General features: G+C 48.7%; 1 protein-coding gene across 3 annotated transcripts in view; it reads left to right on the top strand.

Annotated features, from left to right (window-relative positions):
- Window positions 1-26,271, top strand: part of LOC123483401 (apoptosis-stimulating of p53 protein 2-like) — a 58,153-nt gene extending 31,882 nt beyond the window's left edge. For all 3 annotated transcript variants that reach the window (XM_045213384.1, XM_045213382.1, XM_045213383.1), the window contains exons 4-18: window positions 3,304-3,380; window positions 3,488-3,589; window positions 9,911-10,088; window positions 11,043-11,224; window positions 12,788-12,952; window positions 13,641-13,854; window positions 14,069-14,194; window positions 14,632-14,747; window positions 15,839-16,193; window positions 16,473-17,236; window positions 19,038-19,175; window positions 20,072-20,205; window positions 20,708-20,874; window positions 21,121-21,314; window positions 25,657-26,271. In XM_045213384.1, the coding sequence (XP_045069319.1) occupies window positions 3,304-3,380; window positions 3,488-3,589; window positions 9,911-10,088; window positions 11,043-11,224; window positions 12,788-12,952; window positions 13,641-13,854; window positions 14,069-14,194; window positions 14,632-14,747; window positions 15,839-16,193; window positions 16,473-17,236; window positions 19,038-19,175; window positions 20,072-20,205; window positions 20,708-20,874; window positions 21,121-21,314; window positions 25,657-25,698 (2,954 nt within the window). In that variant the 3' untranslated portion in view covers window positions 25,699-26,271. The remainder of the gene's footprint in view (window positions 1-3,303; window positions 3,381-3,487; window positions 3,590-9,910; window positions 10,089-11,042; window positions 11,225-12,787; window positions 12,953-13,640; window positions 13,855-14,068; window positions 14,195-14,631; window positions 14,748-15,838; window positions 16,194-16,472; window positions 17,237-19,037; window positions 19,176-20,071; window positions 20,206-20,707; window positions 20,875-21,120; window positions 21,315-25,656) is intronic.
- The last annotated feature ends 641 nt before the right edge of the window (window positions 26,272-26,912 follow it).

Below are 26,912 nucleotides of genomic sequence, written 5' to 3'. Positions count from 1 at the left end.
ATTTCTCTGCCTTGACATACAAGTCATGCTCCAACAGCCTACCCAACACTCGGCGCCCCAGTGCTACATGCTCGGCCCGTGTAGCAGAGTACACTAGGATGTCGTCAATGTACACTACTACACCCTGCCCATGCATGTCCCGGAAGATCTCGTCCACAAAGGATTGGAAGACCGAAGGAGCATTCATTAACCCGTATGGCATGACGAGATACTCATAATGACCCGAGGTGGTACTAAATGCTGTCTTCCATTCATCTCCCTCCCTAATGCGCACCAAGTTGTAGGCGCTCCTGAGATCCAGTTTTGTGAAGAAACGCGCTCCGCGTAATGATTCCGTCATACTCGCAATCAGAGGAAGAGGATAACTGTATTTAACAGTGATCTGATTGAGACTACGGTAATCAATACACGGGCGCAACCCTCCATCTTTCTTCTTCACAAAAAAGAAACTCGAGGACGCAGGGGAAGTGGAGGTCCGTATGTATCCTTGTCTCAGGGATTCGGCTATGTATGTCTCCATAGCCGCCGTCTCCTCTTGAGACAGAGGATACACATGGCTCCGCGGGAGTGCTGCTCCTGTCTGGAGGTCTATCGCACAATCTCCCTGTCTATGAGGTGGCAACCGCGTCGCCCTAGTCTTGCTGAACACGAGTGCCAAATCCTCATACTCAGGGGGAATGTGCATTGCGGGCACTTGGTTCGGACTCTCCACCGTGGTCGCCCCTACGGAAACACCTAGACATCGCCCAACACACTGGGCAGACCACTCCTTGAGAGCCCTCTGTTGCCACGAAATGGTGGGATCATGGGCGATTAACCAAGGAAGCCCCAGCACCACAGGATACGCAGGAGAGTCGATCAGATATAACTGAATGATCTCCTCATGACCCCCCTGCGTATTCATCTTTAGTGGTGCTGTGACCTCTCTAATCAACCCAGATCCCAACGGACGGCTATCTAGGGCATGGACAGGGAAGGGAGCATCAACGGGCAGGAGGGGAATCCCTAACTTAACACAAAATTTCCGATCAATAAAATTCCCAGCTGCGCCTGAATCGACTAGCGCCTTATGCTGGGAATGAGATGCAACCTTGGAAATGTTACAGGTATACACAAGTGAACAACAGAGAGCTCTGGGTAAGTGGAGCGCCTACTCACCTGGAATGACTCCCCAGTGCGTGACCTGTTGCCCCGACTCCCTGGAGACCCTCCCCAGCACCTAGCCACAGTGTGTCCTCTACGACCACAGTTGGTGCAGGGGACGGCCTCCCTCGGGCTCTCTCTCCTCCTCTCTCTAGCGCCAGCACCCCCGAGCTCCATAGGGCTCGGCTCGGAGGTGCTGGAGGATGGAATGGACGGCCCCAACTCTGGACGTCCGCGGGTGGCCAGCAGGGTATCTAGACGGATGGACATGTCCACCAACTGGTTGAAGGATAGATTGGTGTCCCTGCAGGCCAGCTCTCGACGAACGTCCTCACGCAGGCTACACCGATAGTGGTCGATGAGGGCCCTCTCATTCCACCCCGCATCCGCCGCTAGAGTCCGGAAATTCAGGGCGAACTCCTGTGCGCTCCTCTTCCCCTGTCGGAGGTGGAACAGACGCTCCCCCGCCGCTTTACCCTCAGGTGGATGATCGAAAACCGCCCTGAAGCGGCAGGGGGACTCCGCGTAGGTGATGGTGGCGGCGTCTATTCCCCTCCATTCGGCGTTGGCCCACTCCAACGCCTTGCCGGAGAGACAGGAGATGAGGGCGGAAACGCTCTCGTATCCCGAGGGCGCCGGGTGTATGGTAGCCAGGTAGAGTTCCACCTGCAGGAGGAACCCCTGACACCCGGCTGCGGTGCCATCATACGCCCTCGGGAGCGAGAGCCGAATCCCACTGGATTCCGGTGCTGGTATGGGAGGACTGGCCGATGGTGGTGGTAAGGTAGGAGGAGGTGTGGGCACGCCTCCTCTCTCCCATCGGCGCAGGGTGTTCATCACCTCTTGCATGGCGGACCCGAGTTGCTGGATCCTGGCGTCCTGGCAGCTGACCCGATCCTCCAGCGACTCGGGCGCCGCCGCTGCTCCTGCTGACTCCATAGAGAGGTGTGTAATTCTGTCACGTAAACTGATGTGTATGCAGTGGTGGAGTCAAGCGCAGGACAAGGAGGCTAAGTCCAAAATGACTTTACTTATAATGCTCAAAGACAAAACAAACGGCCTCAAAACAACGGAGGCGAACGATTACGCACACTCGCGTAAAACACTAAACATCAAACGATACACCAATCGGACAGGCATACAATTACACACAACTGCAAACAAACCAAAAGGGAAACTTATAGGTGACATAATCAATACTCAATACGAAACAGGTGCACACACAAGACCAGACCAAACAAACATCGAGAACATCCAGTGGTAGTAGCTAGTACTCCGGGGACGACGAACGCCGAAGCCTGCCTGAGCAAGGAGGAGGAGCAGTCTCGGCAGAATCCGTGACACTCATAACTTAGTCCTTTATGCAACTTGAAAACAACAGAAAGCCCTTTCTTTCTTAACCCAATGTTCTCTGGTCATTTGAGAACCTTGTGTAGTTCCATGTGTTTGGGTTTCTAGTTGATTGGAATGATGGGCCCCCTACGCAGGACAAAGCCATATTACGCAACAGAACAGTGCAAGGGATATCACAGCACAAAGGCTTTATTATTTGTTCTTGTAGTCAATTACAACCAGTCTGGCTCGGCTCCCTGTTTTGCTTGTGCCGTTATTACCAAATAAGGTGTAGGATTTGGGTTGTATAACTAATAAGCCTGAGTTGTGGCCCCCCAAAGAGCTTATTAAAGGGATCAGCCTTGTTGTTCAGCCTTTTTGGGTTACCCATATTAGCTGTTTGCAAAACAGCATTGCATAACTGTCAGACACTGGCACGGGAAGAGCAACTGTGTAGACGAGGCCTGGTTCTTTGGCTGCTCCACCAGTTATTACATAATGAGCAGTTTTACAACTCATGCTTGTCCTATTCATCCCGTATCCTCAGAGTATGACCCCTATTCATGGTGCAGTGCTCGGGTCATGTGTCGGTTTTCCAGTTATGTTTGTTCCAACTTTGGTCATAAACAGATGGTAATACACAAACAAATTGGAGCCCCCTTTTAACAGAGATTCCTCCAGATGCAGAATTTTCCCAAAATTGCAATTAGCTTCTCACCTCTTTATACTCCCCATGATCAGTTGTGCAGCAAATGCACGTCCCTCTCCAACAGTTAGATACACACACACACACACACTCACAAAACCGCTGTATTTTGTCTTGTATAGGCGGATCAAGGGTTTCCGATCACCCAGCCAAAAGGAACATGGTCAAGGTCCCTGTGGACCGATGCATGGAGAATGGGGTGAGTGAAAAAACGGTACTACAGTAAAATGAAGGAAGATGGAAGCCGATGGTTTTAAATGGGGTGGTGTGACACCATTCTTTGTCATTATTGACCCCCCCCCCCAGGTGGCACCGCCTCGCATGGACATCACCCTCTCAGAGCTGCAGGAGATGGCGTCACGGCAACAGCAGCAGATCAATTCGCAGCAGCAGCTCCTGGCCTCAAAGGTAGGGCAAGACATTGGCCATGTTGGAGAGCATCAAAACCATGATACGTTGTGGGTAAATTGTGACTGACTGACGTGGCTATAAATAATAATCAGTAGTTATTTATGATGCAAGGGGATTTGTAGATCAGTGCAGGTGATGGCAAACAAGCCCATTGACTCGTTTGGCAGAGGAGTACAGCCACTAAATAAGGTCAAGACATGTAATTCTTCACCTTGTCTCATGCCTAGGCCAGCGTGAGGCAGATGGGCCTGTATGGCAGAGCTCCAGACGAGACAATGTCCAATAAAAAAAGTTGTTTCTTTCCCTTTCTTACCAATAGTTATTAGCTTGACATAGGCTTCCAGTTGAATAGGCCTGCTCTAGAGTCTGGTTCCTCTCAAAGTTTCTTCCTAGACAGTTCTTCTTCACACTGTCCCCTCTGCCTTCTCTTTATTAAGCTCTATTAATAAAGACAAGTATTTTTCTTTAAAGACATGGGAAGGTCTAACACTGAGTTAGACGGTTACAATAAAGGATGCTAAACTCTCACCATTACCAGTAACAGTGGAGGTTAGCATTTTACATTTACATTTTAGTCATTAAGGTGACGCTCTTATCCAGAGCGAGGGGTATCATCTTATCCAGAGCGAGGGGTATCATCTTTGTGCCCTAACTTTCTCACTCATCATTATTCATGCTTCCTTCATGATTAATTCATAATCATGGCACCATCCACGTGAATGTAGAAGTGTTCAGAAACATCTTCAATTCTCACAGGCACTAAAAGTGACTCCAAAATAACAATACATTATTCCGTATTTGGTTACTATTGGGCAAGACATGATACAAAAGACACCCAAAACAAACTCCAAATACAGTGTCAAGGGGTGCTGAAGGTGGGTGTGGTGCATGAATCAAGCGCAGGACGCAGAAGCTCAGTCCAAAAGACTTTAGTGCAATATTCACGTAGAAAATAAGCACAATAAGCCCGAAGGCGGAATAACGGCGCACACAGGCGTCAAACAAACGGCGCACTAACATGTGCGAAAAACCTCTCCAAAACACTGGAGGGAAGTACGTAGCTCCAACACGAAACAGAAGAGCAATCACACACAAAGACAAACACACACAACGAGAACTAAATAGGACACTAACGAGGACTAACGAGACACAGGTGTACAACATCAAGACAAAACCAAACAGTATGAAACATAGATCGGTGGCAGCTAGTACTCCGGGGACGACGACCGCCGAAGCCTGCCCGAACCAGGAGGAGGAGCAGCCTCGGCCGAAACCGTGACAGTACCCCCCTTGACGCGCGGGCGTGCGCCGACACCCGGCCTCGGGGGACGACCAGGAGGACGCGGAGCAGGGCGCGCGGGATGGTCCCGGTGGAACTCCGACAGGAGAGATGGGTCTAGGATGTCCCTCCGCGGCACCCAGCACCGCTCCCCTCCGGGCCGTACCCCTCCCACTCCACGAGATACTGGAGACCCCCCATCCGGCGTTCTTGAGTCCAAGATGGACCGAACGGTGTACGCCGGAGCCCTCGATGTCCAGTGGGGCCGGAGGCGTCTCCCCTATCTCATTGTCCTGGAGTGGACCAGCTACCACCGCCTGAGAAGAGACACATGGAACGAGGGGTTAATATTCTTATACTCAACAGGTAGATGTAACCTATAACACACCTCGTTCAATCTTCTCAGGACTTTAAAGGGCCCCACAAACCGCCGACCCAGCTTCCGGCAGGGCAGGCGGAGGGGTAGGTTTCTGGTAGAGAGCCAGACTCGATCTCCGGGTGCGTACACCGGCCCCTCACTGCGGTGGAGATCGGGCGCGCTGTGACGAAGGACGGCCCGCTGCAGGTGGACGTGGGCAGCGTTCCACGTCTCTTCCGAGCGCCTCATCCAATCATCCACCGCAGGGGCCTCGATCTGGCTCTGCTGCCAAGGTGCCAGAACCGGCTGGTAACCTAACACACATTGGAAGGGGGTTAGGTTGGTAGAGGAGTGGCGGAGAGAGTTCTGGGCCATCTCGGCCCAGGGAATGTACCGTGCCCACTCCTCCGGCCGGCCCTGGCAATACGACCTCAGAAACCTACCCACATCCTGGTTGACACGTTCTACCTGCCCGTTACTCTCCGGGTGGTACCCTGAGGTAAGGCTAACCGAGACCCCCAAACGCTCCATGAACGCTCTCCAAACACGGGAGGTAAACTGGGGGCCTCGATCAGACACTATATCCTCGGGTACCCTGTAATGCCGGAAGACGTGGGTAAATAGGGCCTCAGCGGTCTGTAGGGCAGTAGGAAGACCCGACATAGGGAGAAGACGACAGGCCTTAGAGAACCGGTCCACAACGACCAGGATGGTGGTATTCCCCTGAGAGAGGGGAAGGTCTGTCACAAAATCCACCGAGAGGTGGGACCATGGTCGTTGTGGAACGGTCAGGGGTTGTAACTTACCCCTGGGCAGATGTCGGGGCGCCTTACACTGGGCGCACACCGAGCAGGAGGAGACATAAACCCTCACATCCCTAGCCAAAGTGGGCCACCAGTATTTAGTGCTAAGGCAATGCACTGTCCGGCCAATACCCGGATGTCCAGAGGAGGGTGACGTGTGAGCCCAGTAAATGAGTCGATCCCGAATCTCGAGCGGAACGTACTTCCGACCCTCAGGACACTGCGGAGGGCTGGGGTCGGTACGCAACGCTCGCTCGATTTCGGCATCGACCTCCCACACCACAAGGCAAGACTCCAGTAGTATGGGAGTGGGCTCAACGGACCTCTCCTCCGTGTCATACCGCCGGGACAGCGCATCTGCCTTACCATTCTGGGACCCAGGGATGTACGTGATTTTAAATACGAACCTGGTGAGAAACATACTCCATCGAGCCTGGCGAGGGTTCAGTCTCCTCGCTGCCCGGATGTACTCCAGGTTCCGATGGTCAGTCAAAATGAGGAAAGGGTGTTGAGCCCCCTCAAGCCAATGCCTCCACACCTTAAGGGCATGAACTACAGCTAACAGCTCCCTGTCCCCAACGTCATAGTTACGCTCCCGCCGGGCTGAGCTTTTTGAGTAAAAAAGCACAGGGGCGGAGTTTAGGTGGCGTGCCCGGACCGTTGAGAGAGAACGGCCCCTATACCAGCCTCAGACGCGTCTACCTCAACCTGAAAGGGTAATGCGGGATCCGGATGCGCCAGCACCGGAGCCGACGTAAACAGGTCCTTCAGTCTCCTAAAGGCCCTGTCCGCATCAGCTGACCACTGCAGGCGCACCGGACCCCCCTTTCAGAAGGGACGTGATGGGAGCTGCCACCTGTCCAAAACCCCCGGATAAACCTCCGGTAGTAATTCGCAAAGCCCAAGAACTGCTGCACCTCTTTTACAGTGGTTGGAGTTTGCCAATTACGCACAGCGGACACGATCCACCTCCATTCACACCCCTGACGCGGACAACCGATAACCCAAAAAGGAGACCGACTCCTGGAAAAACAGACATTTCTCTGCCTTGACATATAGGTCGTGCTCCAACAGCCTCCTCAATACACGATGCACCAGGGTTATATGCTCGGCTCGGGAGACGAGTACACCAGAATGTCATCAATGTACACGACCACCCCTTGTCCCTGCATATCCCGAAAATGTCATCTACGAAGGATTGGAAGACTGATGGAGCATTCATCAACCCATATGGCATGACGAGATATTCGAAATGACCTGACGTGGTACTAAACGCTGTCTTCCATTCGTCGCCCTCCCTAATGCGCACCAAGTTATACGCGCTCCTGAGATCCAATTTTGTGAAAAACCGCGCTCCATGCAATGACTCTGTCATGGTCGCAATCAGAGGGAGTGGATAACTGTATTTCACAGTAATCTGATTGAGACCACGGTAATTTTTTTTTTTGTCATTTAGCAGACGCTCTTATCCAGAGCGACTTACAGGAGCAATTAGGGTTAAGTGCCTTGCTTAAGGGCACATCGACAGATTTTTCACCTAGTCGGCTCGGGGATTAGAACCAGCGACCTTTCGGTTACTGGCACAACGCTCTTACCCACTAAGCTACCTGCACGGGCGCAACCCTCCATCTTTCTTCTTCACAAAAAAGAAACTCGAGGAGGCGGGAGAAGTGGAGGGCCGAATGTATCCCTGTCTCAAAGATTCGGCTATGTAAGTCTCCATAGCTTTTCTCTCCTCTTGAGACAAAGGATACCCGTGGCTCCGTGGGAGCGCTGCTCCTGCCTGGAGATCAATCGCACAATCCCCCTGTCTATGAGGAGGCAACTGCGTCGCCCTAGTTTTACTAAACACGAGAGCTAAATCCCCATATTCAGGCGGAATGTGCAGTGCGGGCACTTGGTTTGGACTTTCCACCGAAGTCGCCCCCACGGAAACACCCAGACATCGCCCCTCGCACTGAGCAGACCACCCATCGAGAGCCCTCTGTTGCCACGAAATAGCAGGGTTATGGGTGCTTAACCAGGGGAATTCCCAGCACCACTGGGTACGCAGGAGAGTCGATCAGATACAGCTGTATAGTCTCTTCATGACCCCCTGCGCACACATCGTAAGTGGTGCTGTGATCTCCTAATCAACCCCGACCCCAACGGGCGGCTATCTAAGGCATGAACGGGAAAAGGTTTGTCAACAGGTAGGAGAGGGATCCCTAAATCTAAACAAAACTTCCGATCAACAAAATTCCCAGCTGCGCCTGAATCTACTAGCGCCTTATGCTGGGAATGAGGTGCAACCTGTGGAAAACACACAGGTATACAAAAGTGCGCAACAGAAAGCTCTGGGTAAGTGGGACGTCTACTCACCTGGGAGGCCCCCCAGTGCGTGGCCTGTTGTCTTCTCCCCCGGAGAACCCTCCCCAGCACCTGGCCGCAGTGTGCCCCTCCACGACCGCACTCGGTGCAGGAGACAGGCCCCCTCGGGCTCCTCCTCCTCCTTTCTCTAGCGCCGGCACCCCCGAGCTCCATAGGGCTCGGCTCGGAGGTGCCGGAGGGCGCAATGGACGGACCCCCTCGGGGACGTCCACGGGTGGCCAGCAGGGTGTCCAGACGGATGGACATATCGACCAACTGGTCGAAGGTGAGATGGGTATCCCTGCAGGCCAACTCACGTTGAACGCCTCCCGTAGGCTACATCGAAAATGGTCGATGAGGGCCCGTTCATTCCACCCTGCGTCCGCCGCTAGAGTCCGGAACTCTAGAGCGAACGCCTGTGCGCTCCTCCTCCCCTGTCTCAGGTGGACTAGACGCTCCCCGCCGCTTTGCCCTCAGGTGGATGGTCGAACACGGCCTTGAAGCGGCGGGAGAACTCGGCGTAGGAGATGGTGTTGGCGTCCATCTTCCTCCACTCGGGCGTTAGCCCACTCCAACGCCTTGCCCGTGAGACAGGAGATGAGGGCGGAAACGCTCGTGTCCCGAGGGCACCGGGTGTACAGTGGCCAGGTAGAGCTCCACCTGCAGGAGGAACCCTGACACCCGGCAGCTGTTCCGTCATACACCCTCGGGAGCGAGAGCCGAATCCCCCTGGGTTCCGGACCTGGGACTGGTGGACCGGCCGATGGGGTTGGCAGGGTAGGTGGAGGTGTGGGCACCCCGCTGGCCTCCCATCGGTGCAGGGTGTTGATGACGTCCTGTAGAGCGGTCCCCAGTTGTCGTATCTGGTCATCTTGGCCGCGAACATGCTCCTCGAGCGACTCAGGCGTAACTGCAGATCCTGCTGATTCCATTTTTGGTGTGTGATTCTGTCAAGGGGTGCTGAAGGTGGGTGTGGTGCATGAATCAAGCTCAGGACGCAGAAGCTCAGTCCAAAAGACTTTAGTGCAATATTCACGTAGAAAATAAGCACAATAAGCCCGAAGGCGAAATAACGGCGCACACAGGCGTCAAACAAACGGCGCACTAACATGTGCGAAAAACCTCTCCAAAACACTGGAGGGGAGTACGTAGCTCCAACACGAAACAGAAGAGCAATCACACACAAAGACAAACACACACAACGAGAACTAAATAGGACACTAACGAGGACTAACAAGACACAGGTGTACAACATCAAGACAAAACCAAACGAACATGAAACATAGATCGGTGGCAGCTAGTACTCCGGGGACGACGACCGCCGAAGCCTGCCCGAACCAGGAGGAGGAGCAGCCTCGGCCGAAACCGTGACATACAGAGTTTGTATAGTCACAAGAAATTTGATGTAGTCATTGTGTGCCAGGGGTATGGGACCAAGTAGTACACCTTTGACTAATTTAATACACCATGTGGGTATTATTAAAAACTTTAATCTGAACTTGAAAATGTTTTCTTGTTTGGATGGCTAGGAGCAGCGTCTGCACTACCTGAAGCTGCAGGAGCAGCGGCAGCAGCAGCAGCAGGCGTCAGAGCAGGAGAGACTACGGCATCTCCGTGAGAACGCTGAGAACCAGGAGACCAAGCTGCGGCGGGTGCGGGCACTCAAGGGTCAAGTGGAGCAGAAACGCCTCAGCAACAGCAAACTGGGTCAGTGCCAAGGGGAGAGCGAGGAGTTGAGGACACTCGATGAAGAGGGGTTTGGGAAAGGAGCTGGGTAGGGCTTTCTGGGGTAACATGTTTTTTTCCAAATTGACACACTATTTCTTTGCACGAAAACAGCTCTTTTTGCTGGTTGGCTTAGGACTACAGTGTACACCCAGCTAACTACTTTTGGTTCAAAAGAGGATTCCTGGTTTTAGTTTCCAAAATGTTATTTTGTCCAGTTTTCTGTGTATTCCGAGAATGTACACCTGAAGGTTATGGGAACGTTGTGTATTAAGGTTATTTGGACATAAAAAAACAATTGAACCTACCCTCCCGAGTGGCGCAGCAGTAAGGCACTGCATCGCAGTGCTGAGGTGCCACTACAGCCTGGGGTTTGATCCCATGACCCCGTGACCGGGAGACCCATGAGGCGGCGCACAATTGGCCCAGCGTCGTCCGGGTTAGGGGAGGGTTTTAGCGACTCCTTGTGTTGGGCCGCACACCTGCAAGCTGACTTCGGTCGTCAGTTGGACGGTGTTTCCTCCGACACATTGGTGCGGCTGGCTTCTGGGTTAAGCGAGCAGTGTGTCAAGAAGCAGTGCGGCTTGGCAGGGCCGTGTTTCGGAGGACGCATGGCTCTCAACAAGACTGTAACTATCAATTGGATACCACGAAATTTGGGAAAAAAAATTATAATAATACATTTGAACCTGAAGGTGCAATTTGGGGGAATATTAGCTGAAACATTTCTCGATTATTATTATTTTTTGATCTGCCATACCAGACGTTCACAGAACATGTTTAGGTTTAAGATCAAATCTTGACGTTAACGGAAAATTCGATTTAACACACCATTAGCATTCTCTAAATGTTACTTTTCAAATTTGACTACTGTGCGTGTCTGTTTGACTGTGTCTGTCTGTCTGTGTGTGTGTGTTGATTTGCGTGGCCGTGTAGTGGATGAGATAGAGCAGATGAACGGGATGTTTCAGAGTAAGCAGCGGGAGCTCCTGGTGGCCGTCTCCAGAGTGGAGGAGCTGAGCAGGCAGCTGGAGACCCTGAAAAGCGTCAAGATGGAGCCCTCGAATGACGGCCCGAGCTCCGCCGGCGAGCTGGAGCGTCTTTACACGGAGCTGCAGGTAAGAGAAGATCCGATTTGTCTGCTTCCACAGAAGTTTCCTTTTGCGGCATTTACAGGTAGACTCTGACAAATAACATCATCAACACAGTGGGACGACAAACACGCACTACATGACAAAAAGTATGTGGACACCTGCTCGTCGAACATCTCATTCCAAAATCATGGACATTAATATGGAGTTGGTCCCCCTTTGCTGCTATAACAGCCTCCACTCTTCTGGGAAGGCTTTCCACTAGATGTTGGAACATTGCTACGGGGACTTGCTCCCATTCAGCCACAAGAGCATTAGTGAGGTCAGGCACTGATATTGGGCCATTAGGCCTGGCTTGCAGTCGGCGTTCCAATTCATCCCAAAGGTGTTGGATGGGGTTGAGGTCAGGGCTCTGTGTAGGCCAATCAAGTTCTTCCACAACGATCTTGACAAACCATTTATGTATGGACCTCGCTTTGTGCACGGGGGCATTGTCATTCGGAAACAGGAAAGGGCCTTCCCCAAACTGTTGCCACAAAGTTGGAAACACAGAATTGTCTAGAATGTCATTGTATGCTGTAGCGTTAAGATTTCCCTTCACTGGAACTAAGAGGCCTAGCCCAAACCATGAAAAAAAAACCCCAGACCATTATTCCTCCCCCACCAAACTTTACAGTTGGCACTATGCATTCGGGCAGGTAGCGTTCTCCTGGCATCTGTCAAACCCAGATTCGTCCATCAGACTGCCAGATGGTGAAGCGTGATTCATCACTCCAGAGAACGCGTTTCCACTGCTCCAGAGTCCAATGACGGCAAGCTTTACACCACTCCAGCCGATGCTTGGCATTGCGCATGGTGATCTTAGGCTTGTGTGCGGCTGCTCGGCCATGGAAACCCATTTCATGAAGCTCCCGACGAACAGTTATTGTGCTGACGTTGCTTCTAGAGGCAGTTTAGAACTTGGTAGTGAGTGTTGCAACCGAGGACAGATGATTTTTATGCGCTACGCATTTTAGCACTCGGGGGTCCCGTTCTGTGAGCTTGTGTGGCCTACCACTTCGCAGCTGAGCCGTTGTTGCTCCTAGATGTTTCCACTTCGCAATAACAGTACTTACAATTGACCAGGGAAGCTCTAGCAGGGCATACATTTGACGAACTGACTTGTTGGAAAGGTGGCATCCTATGATGGTGCCATGTTGAAAGTCACTGAGCTCTTCCGTAAGGCCATTCTACTGCCAATGTTTGTCTATGGAGATTGCATGGCTGTGTGCTCGTTTTTATACACCTGTCAGCAACGGGTGTGGCTGAAATAGCCAAATCCACTAATTTGAAGGGGTGTCCACATACTATTTGTATATATAGTGTATACCCCAGAACAAAACTGCTGGCTCTGACGTTTTCTTTTCACACTGTCCTTTTCAGCACGGTTCCAGCAACTATGGTGGATATGTAACAACTATGGTGGATATGTAACCAGGCCAACTCAGTAGAGCTTGGTTTGGCTCGGCTTAGTTCGGCTCAGTAGTGGGAAAAGCTCTATACAAACATAAAGCTGACTCTAGCTCTCTCTCCCTTCTCCCCCCGATTAAGCTGAGGAATAAGCTGAACCAGGACCAGAGTGCCAAGCTGCAGCAGAAGCGCGAGAGCCTCAGCAAGCGCAACCTGGAAGTGGCCACCATGGACAAGCGAGTGGCCGAGCTCCGCGAACGCCTTTGGAAGAAGAAGGCAGCGCTACAGCAGAAGGAGAACCTGCCTGTGAGTCAAGTAGAGGTTCAAAAGCTTTATTGTTACCTTAGGGCAGTGTTCATCAGACCACATCAGCCCCACATTTATTGGAACTAAGCTGAGGAATGGGGCCAGGGAAATGTATCACCACTCCAATTCATAGACGGAGCTATGGATGCAAGGACTGACAGTCCATGAGATCAATGTGATATGTGCAGGAGTAATCTTTTACATTACAATGCCCAACATCAGGGATGGGCAACTTTGATGGGGGTGGGGGCCACAGAAAATCTGAACTTATCATGAGGGTCTGCAGTGGCTCAAGGCTCACATCCATACATCAAGTACCCACATCCATACTTTTGGGGGCACTAAGCGAAATGTTGTTGCCCCCCCCCATGCAAGTAAAACATTTTAGCAGCCCCCTTCTTGGCAGCGGAGATTAAAAAAAAAAAAAAATGTAACTCTCAACGGTAAGTTGAGACCCTGACTGAGTTCCTAATAGCAAAACATTATTTTTTATTATTTTATGGAAATTGATCCGCGGGCCTAAAGAAACGTGGGCCGCCAGTTGCCCATCCCTGCCCTACATAGGGTGACATAACATATTATTCGGCTCATAATAAGATATTATAAAGGCTCATACATGCTAATAACAACTAATAAAGCATCATACCTGCTAACTTTAGATAAAGTGTAACCCAAACGTTCTCTCCAGGTCCACACAGAGAGCCAGGCCCTGCAGCCGTGTGGCCCCTCCAGGGTGGCGGCCGTGGGCCCTTACATCCTGTCCTCCACTGCGGCCCCAGGGCCGCCGGTGCCGAGCCGACAGGAGCTGATTATTAAGCCTGCCTACCCCGACGGCACCACCACCTTACCCATGCCAGACTCCTCCATGAAGGCCCCTCCTAGACCGCTTAAACCTTACTCAGGTAAAAACGTTGTTTCGTTATGGATGATTTTACTTTGTGTGTGTGTGTGTTCAATTGCGATTGCGTGTGTGCGCTTGTATTTGTGCAAGTGAATGCGTTGGCCGTGTGTTAGTGTGCATGTGTGTAACTGTGTAGTAGTAGATTGTGTACATCTATTTGCCTTTGCAATTCAAGTGCTATTTCCATGTGTTAACACTTCTCTTCTCTCTGACAGGTTTCCAGTCATCCAAGACGTCCAAGCTGTCCGACTGGTCCAGCTCCAGTGCAGAGTCCAGTGGCAGTCATCATGGCATGTCCTCTACTCTGCCTCGCATGTCCAGCCTCTCCTCACAGGGCTCAGGTAACCATCTCCCTTCGACTTGGCTAGGAACCAGGGTTGGGGTCAGTTCCATTTTCAATTCAGGAAGTTAATTGAAAATGTACTGCATGAATTAACAAATCCTAATAGAAAAGAATGGGCAATTTTGAATTAATGAAGGGAATTCTTGCTAAGGCCATATTATTTAATTAATTTCAGGTCATCCCCTGAGATGTAGCATAGTGTTTTATTAAATTGATGCTGGGAATATATTAAAAATAAAGACTTGCTCCAGGTTACAGTGATTGTGATGTGTATATGGTTCTGACCATCTTGATAATGTTCGGTTAACGTTCTAATGTGGATGTCATATGGTTTGGATAATGTTCTGATTATGATATGGATGTCATATGGTTTTGATAATGTAAATGTCATATGGTTCAGATAATGTTCTGATGTGGTTTCCTCTGTGGTTGCAGGAGATGCCGAGACCCTCAAGGACCAAAATGGGCGTCACATTTCTATGTTTGACGCCCCACCTCCTGTCCCCTCACGGAACAATCAGAGCAGCGAGGACCTCTTAAGGGATACCCAGGTACTGCACTGATTTTCAGAAGCATTTTAGGAACCATTCATATACTTAAAAGATGCTCGCTCCCTTCCTATGTTCTTCCCTACCCAATTAATTTTCTTCCTATAAATGATCACAGACCCACAGAGAATACATATTATTCTAATTTCCATTGTTTTGCATTTTCCAAAAATGCCAGATTAGTCTATGAAGCAGCTTCAATGTATTTTCAATATACAGGGTTGTATTGTTTTTTGGTTGGAGGGTGGTACTTGCAACACCATTTGTAGGTTTGATTCCCTCATGGCCCACATATTAATACTGGATATACAGTACCAGTCAAAGGTTTGGACACACCTACTCATTCAAGGGTTTTTCTTTATTTTTTACTATTTTCTACATTGTAGAATAATAGTGAAGACATCAAAACTATGAAATCAAGGCAAAGGGTGGCTACTTTGAAGAATCTCAAATATAAAATATATTTTGATTTGTTTAACACTTTTTTGGTTACTACATGATTCCATATGTGTTATTTCATAGTTTTGATGTCTTCACTATTAGAAAATAGTAAAAATAAAGAAAAACCCTGGAATGAGTAGGTGTGTCCAAACTTTTGACTGGTATTGTGTGTGTGAACTGTCAGTTGTATTGGATAAAACCATCTGTTAATTAGCCTCCCGTGTGTCACGACCGGGAGACCCATGAGGCGGTGCACAATTGGCCCAGCGTCGTCTGGGTTAGGGGAGGGTTTGGCCGGCCGGGATGTCCTTGTCCCATCACGCTCTAGCGACTCCTTGTGGCTGACTTCTGTCGCCAGTTGTACAGTGTTTCCTCTGACACATTGGTGCGGCTGGCTTCTGGGTTAAACGAGCAGTGTGTCAAGAAGCAGTGCGGCTTGGCAGGGTCGTGTTTCGGAGGACGCATGGCTCTCGACCTTCGCCTCTCCCGAGTCCGTACGGGAGTTGCAGCGATGGGACAAGACTGTAACTACCAATTGGGGAGAAAAAGGGGTCAAAAATAACTGTTCTTTTAATTGACATTTGTTGCAGTGATATTATTATGCATTTAATTTTCATCATACTATGCATGTTACGGTCTTCTTGACTCAATAGGCTGGTGGTAAGGCTCTCTGCAAGGTGCCACCTCCTATTCCTACCAAGCCCCTGACCTTCGGCAAACCGCCCTACAGCACAGGCACCTTCCCGGGCAAGGCCAAACCGGCCGCCTCCCTCCATCTGTATGCACCTCCGCCCATTCCCATCCACAGCCACACCCTGCCTCTGCCCTCAAAGCAGGAGGCTCTTCCAGCGGCTACGGTGCGCCCCTTCACCTCGGATCCTCCAGAGTCCACAGCAGCAGTGCCTGTCCTCCAGAAGCCACAGACTGTGGCGGCCTCCTCCATCTACTCCATGTACACCCAACAGCCCAGGACAGGCGGGGGCACACTGACACGCACGCAGCCCAGAGGTAAGAGAAGGAGCCATGGCTACTGTAGTGTATGGCCTATGACCTCCTATGACTCCTGGATCTTTACTATGTTACTAAACTGAGTAATTCAATCAAATCATTCTGCATTTTCTGTTATTGTTTAGCAAAATACATGTCTTAAATTTCCCTACTAACAGCCTTACGCTCTTTTAAAAGATGTAATGGTGATTGTGTTAGTGTGCTAGATTGTTTTATTGCTATGAAGCAGCTTCCTTGATCCCATTAGCACGCATTGACCATTCACTCTCTCTCTGATAGTGTATGGAAAGCCAGTCATCCCTGGCAGTGGGGGGCAGCAGTCGCTCCTCCAGGACTCCACCTATCTGGGGGCCGGCGATTTCGAGGTGGACCAGGGGGGTCCCGGCCTGGCACCTCCGGCCCCCGAGAGCCAGTGGGGCCAGGAGACAGAGCGGGCCCCTCGTCCGCTCAGCCCCACAAAGCTCCTCCCCTTCATCTCGCACCCCCACCGGCACCCCAGCGACGCCGACCTGGAGGCCCTGCGCCGCCGGCTGCACCATGCCCCGCGGCCCCTCAAGAAGCGCAGCTCCATCACAGAGCCTGAGGGCCCCGCGGGGCCAAACATCCAGAAGCTGCTCTACCAGAAGACCACACTTGCCGCCATGGAGACTGTTGTGGCGTCCCCCTACGAGGGTGAAGGTAGAGGAACATGGAAGGAGGGCGCCAGTGCCGGTGGAGCCCCAGACCGCACTGGTACGTCCCAAGTTTTTACCGCCGCAGCGTCCCTCGCTGAGACTGAGGAAGACGCACAGGTGCCTCCTCCTCACCCCCCCCACTCGCCCATCCCAGAGCCCTCTTCCTCCTCCAGCCACACCCTGCCCCCGTCGCTGGAGGAAGAGGAGCCGGAGCCCTGCCCCCCGCCCCCCCATCAGCCAGAAGCCTACATGGAGGAGTACCCACCCTACCCGCCCCCTCCATACCCCAGCGCGGGGGAGCAGGACCTGGGGGAGGACACCCTCAGCATGCAGGCTCCAGAGGTCACAGGACAGGTTACTCTGTCACCGGTATGTAGCCACACCCACATTCTATGTCCAAATAGCTCATACTAGCATACTGCATAGTATGAGGTCATGTTTTAGCCAACCATACTAAAAGGTGTGCTGGTATGGATATTGGGTTACACGGATGGTGAAATATTTGGTATTGGGAAACCATTTTGATTGATGTATTGTTTGGAGGGGGGGGCGGCAGGTAGCTTAGTGGTTAAGAGTGTTGTGCCAGTAACCGAAAGGTCGCTGGTTCTAATCCCCGAGCCGACTAGGTGAAAGATCTGTCGATGTGCCCTTGAGCAAGGCACTTAACCCTAATTGCTCCTGTAAGTCGCTCTGGATAAGAGCGTCTGCTAAATGACTAAAATGTAAATGTGACATACAGTATTATGTATTTATAATGGCAAATGTAGCAACGCGCATGCCCCGCCCACCTGATGATCTGTCTTTTTCAGCCATCTGTGTTTGAAGGGTGTAAAATTCACTTGTCCCTAGGGCCGTTGCGGTGAGCGTATTACCTCCACACCGGCAGTCATGAGTCATGACCGCAGTAAAATTCCATGTGACTGAGTCATGGTAATCTCCTCTTATGCACTCTGGACATACTGTATGTTGGTAGTACCCAACAAGCTAACAACCATCAGGTCCTAATGGCCTGGTACTCAGCGCTCTATTGTCCCTCTAACCACTCTGACATCAATGCAAATAAAATCGAAAATCACATCAAACACTTTATCATCAAAACAGCATCATGCTTTTAAAACTCAGCTCACTGTGATGATCAATTTGAAGAAAGAAGTTCAACAGCAGGTTGAAACTGAGTGAAAAACATGGTCATTGTGGATGTTGTTTCAAGGCCTGACATAATGAAATGGACAGTGCTTTCTAAGGTGATTTTTGTATTAAACATACGCATTTATTAATGATTGTGCCATTATACAATACATAGCCTACCGCATATTAAGCACGGCAGATTTAAGATGTATTTGGTACACAATTAGTCTAGCCTATACTCCAAAATTAAACAAATTCTAGTAATGAGTGTGGCCTGTATGATTATGCATACTGGATGGACTGGTTACCTTATGCTACGCTCCAAACTTTCTATCCATGAGTCTGGGAGAGAATGTATAGGCCTAGGTGATGCTGTTGGTTCATTGATTAGGCAGGGTGGCTTACAGAGTTAGCCTACAATTATAGTGAATTTGATTTTGAATAGCCAAGTAATAGGGCATTTTTCATATTTTTATAATTAATAGGCTGACACATTAACTTTAGCTACAGAATATATCACCACCGTGCGTTTCCATCTCCTACTCTACTCTCGCTTCTTCATTCCTTTCTCGAGCGTTCAGAGAGAGGGGCTGTCAACAGTTTAATGAAATATGTTTAGTGTGAAAACATGTTGCTATCGATGTTACCGAAAATACACCCAGTGCAAATGAGGCACATATCATTTTATTTTTTAACACACAAAAAAAAATACCTGATACATTTTGTTATTGTATATATTGAATGCATTAAAAAAATTACAAATTGAATACCTGAATTTCCACCAAAGACCCTGAACTCCATTCATTATTTGTCCGAGCCAGTAAAATGTTGCATGTGCTAATTCAGTCAATATCTCATGGATAATACCAATTCTAAAAGTTTGGAGGATCTTCATCCATTGTCCAACTGTTGCATTTATTGTAATTAATTTTAAAACCTTTTAGCAATTTCGATGACCATAGCTAGCAGATGTCACTGCATTATATTGTAATTGTGAAACATCTACACTCCTCACTCCTCTCCTCCTACTCCCCTCCTGCAGGGCAAGAGGACCAACCTGCGCAAGGTCGGCTCGGACCGCATCGACCACGGCATGCGGGTCAAGTTCAACCCCCTGGCCCTGCTGTTGGACTCATCTCTGGAGGGCGAGTATGACCTGGTGCAGAGGGTCATCTATGATGTGAGTTTATTTGATTTTGTTTATGTGTGGGGCAGTCCCACTCCTTTTAATTGAAGAGATAGTGTTGGGAAGATAAGGGGGGTGGGGAGTCGAAGGGCTGTTGGCCGGATTCGAACTCCGTGATGTGAATTGTACATGTCCCCGAGTGGCGCAGTGGTCTAAGGCACTGCATCGCAGTGCTAGCTGTGCCACTAGAGATCCTGGTTCGAATCCAGGCTCTGTCGTAGCCGGCCGCGACCGGGAGACCCATGGGGCGGCGCACAATTGGCCCAGCGTCGTCCAGGGTAGGGGAGGGAATGGCCGGCAGGGATGTAGCTCAGTTGGTAGAGCATGGCGTTTGCAACGCCAGGGTTGTGGGTTCGATTCCCACGGGGGGGCCAGTATGAAAAAAAAAAAATATAATAATAATGTATGCACTAACTGTAAGTCGCTCTGGATAAGAGCGTCTGCTAAAAAAAGCTAATATCCAGCTAATATCCGCTGTTTCAATGTTAATACTACAGACTGGATAACCTCAGACGACTCTTCCACACAACCGTCCCATAAGCAAAGGCTTTGCAATGCCGCTGCAAGTAATACTTAAGTAGTACTCTTAAGCAACTACAAACGCTGGTCTACGTCCGTCAAAACGCTTAGCTTAGAAGTTGCCCTTAGACACAGTTATAGGATCTGCTAAAACCTACCCAAATCCTAACCTCAACCATGTTGCCCTTAGGCACAGATCTAAGATCAGGTAAACCCTCCCCAAATCCTAACCTCAACCATGTTTCCCTTGGGCACAGATCTAAGATCAGCTAATCCCTCCCCAAATCCTAACATCAACCGTAAGGGGTAAAGACAGATAACTGACCTTGTCTAGGAAATGTTTTGAAGCCTATTAACTTTGTGCCTTATAGGTGGATGACCCCAGCCTGCCCAATGACGAGGGCATCACAGCCCTGCACAATGCCGTCTGCGCCGGCCACACCGAGATCGTCAAGTTCCTGGTGCAGTTTGGCGTGAACGCCAACGCTGCCGACAGTGATGGCTGGTGAGCTATTGTCACTTTACAGTAGCCAGTGTCACATTACATTTGCTGTTGTCCCTTTACAGTATATTTATAGTGGCTGTTGTCCCTTTACAGTATATTTATAGTGGCTGTTGTCCCTTTACAGTATATTTATAGTGGCTGTTGTCCCTTTACAGTATATTTATAGTGGTTGTTGTCACTTTACAGTAGCCAAAATCACTTTACAGTAGCTGTTATAAAAGCTCTTGTCACCCCCAGCAACCAGTAGCACGTCACATCCAAGACTGTCTCAATGTGTTCATGTGGCTGATGTTATCCAGTCGCCCACTATTACTGAAGAGTTATTTTTATCTCTCCCCTCCTTCCCTCCCCTACTCTCCCTCACCCATCCTCTTGCTCTCATCTCCTCCAACTCTCCCACCTTGTTCCCTCTCTTCCCTCCTCTCTTCCTCTACCTCCCTCCCTCCCTCCCTTCCGTCCGTCCCTACCTCACTCTACCTCTCCGTGTCTGTCTCTCTCCCAGGACTCCCCTGCACTGTGCGGCCTCCTGTAATAACGTGCAGGTGTGTAAGTTCCTGGTGGAGTCCGGGGCTGCTGTGTTCGCCACCACCTACAGTGACATGCAGACAGCGGCCGACAAGTGCGAGGAGATGGAGGAGGGCTACGCCCAGTGCTCCCAGTTCCTCTACGGTGAGACCGCTAGTGTTCGCTGACTGGAGACAAAGCGCAAACATTATTTGCTCAAAACAATAAAACACTCAGTGTGCCTGTTACTCTTTTTCCCTTTTGCAACCGACTCGACCCCTCCGCTTGTTTACAGAATTCAGCTACTCTCACCTACTCCAACTAACGTTCGGTCCTCCATAACATTTTAGCGGAAATTGAATCTTAACGGCTTGTTCCTGACGAGGTGGGTGGGACTTTGTGTCGATGCAGGTGTACAGGAGAAGATGGGCATCATGAACCGTGGGGTGGTGTACGCCCTGTGGGACTACGAGGCCGAGGACGATGACGAGCTGGCCTTCCAGGAAGGCGACTGCATGACGGTGCTGCGGCGCGAGGACGAGATAGAATGGTGGTGGGCCCGCTGCGGAGACCGAGAGGGCTACATTCCAAGGAACCTGCTAGGGGTGAGCAGGAGAGAGGGGAGGAACACTAGCCTGGCCACACATACAGTGCATTCGGAAAGTATTCAGACCCCTTGACTTTTTCCAAATTTTGTTACGTTACAGCCTTATACTAAAATTTATTACTTTTAAAAATCCACATCAATCTACACACAATACCTCATAATCACAAAACGAAAACAGGTTTTTAGAAATTTTTACAAATGTATAAAAAACTACATTTAGCTCAGGTGCATCCTGTTTCCATTGATCATCCTTGAGATGTTTTTACAACTTGATTGGAGTCCACCTGTGGTAAATTCAATTAATTGGATGATTTGGAAAGGCACACATCTGTCTATATCAGGTTCCACAGTTGACAGTGCATGTTAGAGCAAAAACCAAGCCATGAGGTCGAAGGAATTGACAGGATTGTGTCGAGGCACAGATCTGGGGAAGGGTATCAAACATTTCTGCAGCATTGAAGGTCCCCAAGAACACAGTGGCCTCCATCATTCTTAAATGGAAGAAGTTTGGAACCACCAAGACTCTTCCTAGAGCTGGCCGCCCAGCCAAACTGAGCAATCGGGGGAGAAGGGCCTTGGTCAGGGAGGTGACCAAGAACACGATGGTCACTCTGACAGCTCCAGAGGGACTGGGGAGACTAGTCAGGATCGAGGGAAAGATGAACGGAGCAAAGTACAGAGAGATCCTTGATGAAAACCTGCTCAGGAAGTCAGACTGGGGCGAAGGTTCACCTTCCAACAGGACAACGACCCTAAGCACACAGCCAAGACAACGCAGGAGTGGCTTTGGGACAAGTCTCTGAATGTCCTTGAGTGGCCCAGCCAGAGCCCGGACTTGAACCCGATCGAACATCTCTGGAGAAACCTGAAAATATCTGTGCAGCGACGCTCCCCATCCAACTTGACAGAGCTTGAGAGGATCTGCAGAGAAGAATGGGAGAAACTCCCCAAATACAGGTTGCCAAGTTTGTAGCATCATACCCAAGAAGACTTGAGGCTGTAATCACTGCGAAAGGTGCTTCAACAAAGTACTGAGTAAAGGGTCTGAATACTTATGTAAATGTGATATTTCTTTTTTTTATTATTTATACATTTGCAAACATTTCTAAAAACCTGTTTTTGCTTTGTCATTACGGGGCATTGTGTGTAGATTGATGAGGGGAAAAAACTATTTAATCAATTTTAGAATGGTCCTCTGTAGCTCAGCTGGTAGAGCACGGCGCTTGCAATGCCAAGGTAGTGGGTTTGATCCCCGGGACCACCCATACACAAAAATGTATGCACGCATGACTGTAAGTCGCTTTGGATAAAAGCGTCTGCTAAATGGCATATTATTATATTATAGAATAATGCTGTAACATAACAAAATGTGGATAAAGTCAAGGGGTCTGAATACTTTCCGTATGACGGAATACTTTCCGAATGCACTGTATTCTCCACCCCTAGTTCCTAAGCCCTAGGCACTCCTGTAGATCTGAAATGATTGGATAGGTGTAAGAAATGTGGCAAAACTCATAAGCAGGGTGAAGAGGGGTCAATTTGGAATTCAGCAGTAGTCAGTAGTGTGTTTCTGTGGGCTGCAACTCCATATTGTATTCAGAGCAGTGGTTTAGTATAGGAAAAGTGGACATATACATATCCGGTGGTTTTGACCAGGGGGCATTTCCACAAAACGTCTAAGAGGAGGAATGCTGATCTAGGATCTGTCCATATACTGTAAAACTTCCATTAAATGCCGAGCCTCCAACAAACGCTGGTCTCTTCTAATGGCCGGGCATCGCAAAGTAAATGGCAGTCTCTATTAAATGCAGGGTCAAAAAATAGTAATTACCAGTAGGTTATGCATGCACACATTTTGTCGCACTGCTCCAGTGGAATTCCACAGCATCTCTACCAAAGTTGATTAATTGTTTTTCAAGCCTCTCTCTCTACCTCGCGCTGGATGATTGATCCCTACCTGCCAAAATGCAATTCTGTCTGTGTAGCCAGCGAAGAAAACTGACCACCGGGGTACAGTTAGAGGTTGGATATTAGACAGACATTCGGCTCTATGGGGCTAGTTAGAGATACAGTGAGGGAAAAAAAAAGTATTTGATCCCCTGCTGATTTTGTACGTTTGCCCACTGACAAAGAAATTATCAGTCTATAATTTTAATGGTAGGTTTATTTGAACAGTGAGAGACAGAATAACAAACAAAAAAAAGTATTAATTGATTTTCATTTTAATGAGGGAAATAAGTATTTGACCCCCTCTCAATCAGAAAGATTTCTGGCTCCCAGGTGTCTTTTATACAGGTAACAAGCTGAGATTAGGAGCACACTCTTAAAGGGAGTGCTCCTAATCTCAGCTTGTTACCTGTATAAAAGACACCTGTCCACAGAAGCAATCAATCAATCAGATTCCAAACTCTCTACCATGGCCAAGACCAAAGAGCTCTCCAAGGATGTCAGGGACAAGATTGTAGACCTACACAAGGCTGGAATGGGCTACAATACCATCACCAAGCAGCTTGGTGAGAAGGTGACAACAGTTGGTGCGATTATTCGCAAATAGAAGAAACACAAAAGAACTGTCAATCTCCCTCGGCCTGGGGCTCCATGCAAGATCTCACCTCGTGGAGTTGCAATGATCATGAGAACGGTGAGGAATCAGCCCAGAACTACACGGGAGGATCTTGTCAATGATCTCAAGGCAGCTGGGACCATAGTCACCAAGAAAACAATTGGTAACACACTACGCCGTGAAGGACTGAAATCCTGCAGCGCCCGCAAGGTTCCCCTGCTCAAGAAAGCACATATACAGGGCCATCTGAAGTTTGCCAATGAACATCTGAATGATTCAGAGGAGAACTGGGTGAAAGTGTTGTGGTCAGATGAGACCAAAATCGAGCTCTTTGGCATCAACTCAACTCGCCGTGTTTGGAGGAGGAGGAATGCTGCCTATGACCCCAAGAACACCATCCCCACCGTCAAACGTGGAGGTGGAAACATTATGCTTTGGGGGTGTTTTTCTGCTAAGGGGACAGGACAACTTCACCGCATCAAAGGGACGATGGACGGGGCCATGTACCATCAAATCTTGGGTGAGAACCTCCTTCCCTCAGCCAGGGCATTGAAAATGGGTCGTGGATGGGTATTCCAGCATGACAATGACCCAAAACACACGGCCAAGGCAACAAAGGAGTGGCTCAAGAAGAAGCACATTAAGGTCTTGGAGTGGCCTAGCCTGTCTCCAGACCTTAATCACATAGAAAATCTGTGGAGGGAGCTGAAGGTTCGAGTTGCCAAACGTCAGCCTCGAAACCTTCATGACTGGGAGAAGATCTGCAAAGAGGAGTGGAACAAAATCCCTCCTGAGATGTGTGCAAACCTGGTGGCCAACTACAAGAAACGTCTGACCTCTGATTGCCAACAAGGGTTTTGCCACCAAGTACTAAGTAATGTTTTGCAGAGGGGTCAAATACTTATTTCCCTCATTAAAATGCAAATCAATTCATAACATTTTTGACATGCGTATTTCTGGATTATTTTGTTGCTATTCTGTCTCTCACTGTTCAAATAAACCTACCATTAAAATTATAGACTGATCATGTCTTTGACAGTGGGCAAACGTACAAAATCAGCAGGGGATCAAATACTTTTTTCCCTCACTGTATATATCCAACTTCAAACTAATTTTACCACGATCCACTTCGCCACTTTGTAGCCTAACATTTGCAGTGCGTTCTAAATGTAAGTGTTTTAATTAGCAAACGGGACTGTCTGGGAACTTAATGACAGTAGCTGTTTTTATCAACTTGTAGAGCTAGAAACTCAAATTATAACAGGGTGAGCTCTGCGTTTAAAGCAAATAAACGCCTGGGCACTTTAAAAAAAGTTTACTGGTAATCTTATTCATTATGGAAAATGAAATGTCAAAAGTCCTACTCTGAGATGTTGTGAATACTGCCACCGGTGCTGGAGGTCAAAGAATATGTTCAGTGAAAAGTATAAAACCGCAACTTGCAATCAATTTCTGAGGGGGGGAAATTACCCTTGGGGGTCTACTTATCTGATTAGAAGACTGGTGAAGACCTAACATTTCTTAGTCACGCATGCCTTGTAAAGACCTACCAGCTCCTTGCGTAACCCCCTTGACAAAAACATATCTGCCATTTCACATACGGAGATCCCTCATCTGGCAAGGATGAATAGATTTCTTTAACTAGTGGGGGAAATCCTGTCACTTAAGAATATTATGTAATAATGCTAAATCTAAATTGAGACCATCTAAATGAGAATCTCAGCCCCCTGCTTACCATAGTTATATGATCTTTTAAATTGTATTTTCTTCTTCTTAGCTGTATCTGAGGATCAAGCCACGGCAGAGGAGCTTGGCTTAAATTATATCAGCTCACGTTCCACCCTACTTGCTGAAAACTACTCTGACTTGAAGAAGTTGAAGAACAAGAAGTTACTTCAGAAAGCCGAATGAAGAACATAAAAGTTTCACACTTCTGGTCTTTTGGATGTCAATGTCGAGAATTACACTTCAAGCTTTTGGTCTTTTGGACCTGTCTGTGAAGGACCATATCATGCTGAAAGGTTTTCAACCTATGTATGGATGATATACACATGGTCATGCTGTTTCCTTTTCACTGCAGGAATGTATACACCGTGCAACATTTGTAATGGAGACTTCTAAACAGTGTTTTTTTGTAGACGTGGGATTTTCTGAGCAAAATCAATTTGTAAGGGTTTGTAACTGTGGCAGTTGGAAATGTAAAGCTTTTTCTACATCATGGCAAGAGGCGAGCTTATATACACACACAAGTATATAAAAACATTGGTTGTGTATTTGACTATTTTCCATTATCTTACTATCAGGTTATCACAAACAATCTTGCTGTGGGTATACAGTGCCTTCAGAAAGTATTCATACCCCTTGACTTATTCCACATTTTGTTGTGTTACAGCCTGAATTCAAAATTGATTAAATTAGTTTTTTTCCCCCCTCACTCATGTACACACAATACCCCATAATGACAAAGTGAAAACATGTTTTTAGAAATGTTTGACAATGTATTGAAAATGAAATACAGATATGTAATTTACATAAGTATTCACACCCTTGAGTCAATACATGTTAGAATCACCTTTGGCAGCGATTACAGCTGTCTTTCTGGGTAAGTCTCTAAGAGCTTTGCACACCTGGGTTGTACAATATTTGCACATTTTTCTTTTAAAAATTCTTCAAGCACTGTCAAGTTGGTTGATCATTGCTAGACAGCCATTATCAATTCTTGCCATAGAGTTTCAATCCGATTTAAGTCAAAACTGTAACTAGGCCACTCAGGAACATTCAATGCTGTCTTGGTAAGCAACTCCAGTGTATATTTGGACTGGTATTTTAGGTTATTGTCCTGCTGAAAGGTGAATTTGACTCCCTGCATCTGTTGGAAAGCAGACTCAACCAGGGTTTCCTCTAGGATTTTGCCTGTGTTTAGCTCTATTCTGTTTATTTTTATCCCCAAAAACTACCTAGTCTTTGCAGATGACAAGCATACCCACAACAAGATGCAGCCACCACCCTGCTTAAAAATATGAAGTGTGGTAT

The sequence above is a fragment of the Coregonus clupeaformis genome, unplaced genomic scaffold (assembly GCF_020615455.1).
Source record: "Coregonus clupeaformis isolate EN_2021a unplaced genomic scaffold, ASM2061545v1 scaf0107, whole genome shotgun sequence".
In the NCBI taxonomy this organism is placed as follows: Eukaryota; Metazoa; Chordata; class Actinopteri; order Salmoniformes; family Salmonidae; genus Coregonus; species Coregonus clupeaformis.
The sequence above is the reverse complement of the archived record's forward strand: the minus strand, read 5'-3'. Positions and strand labels throughout refer to the sequence as shown.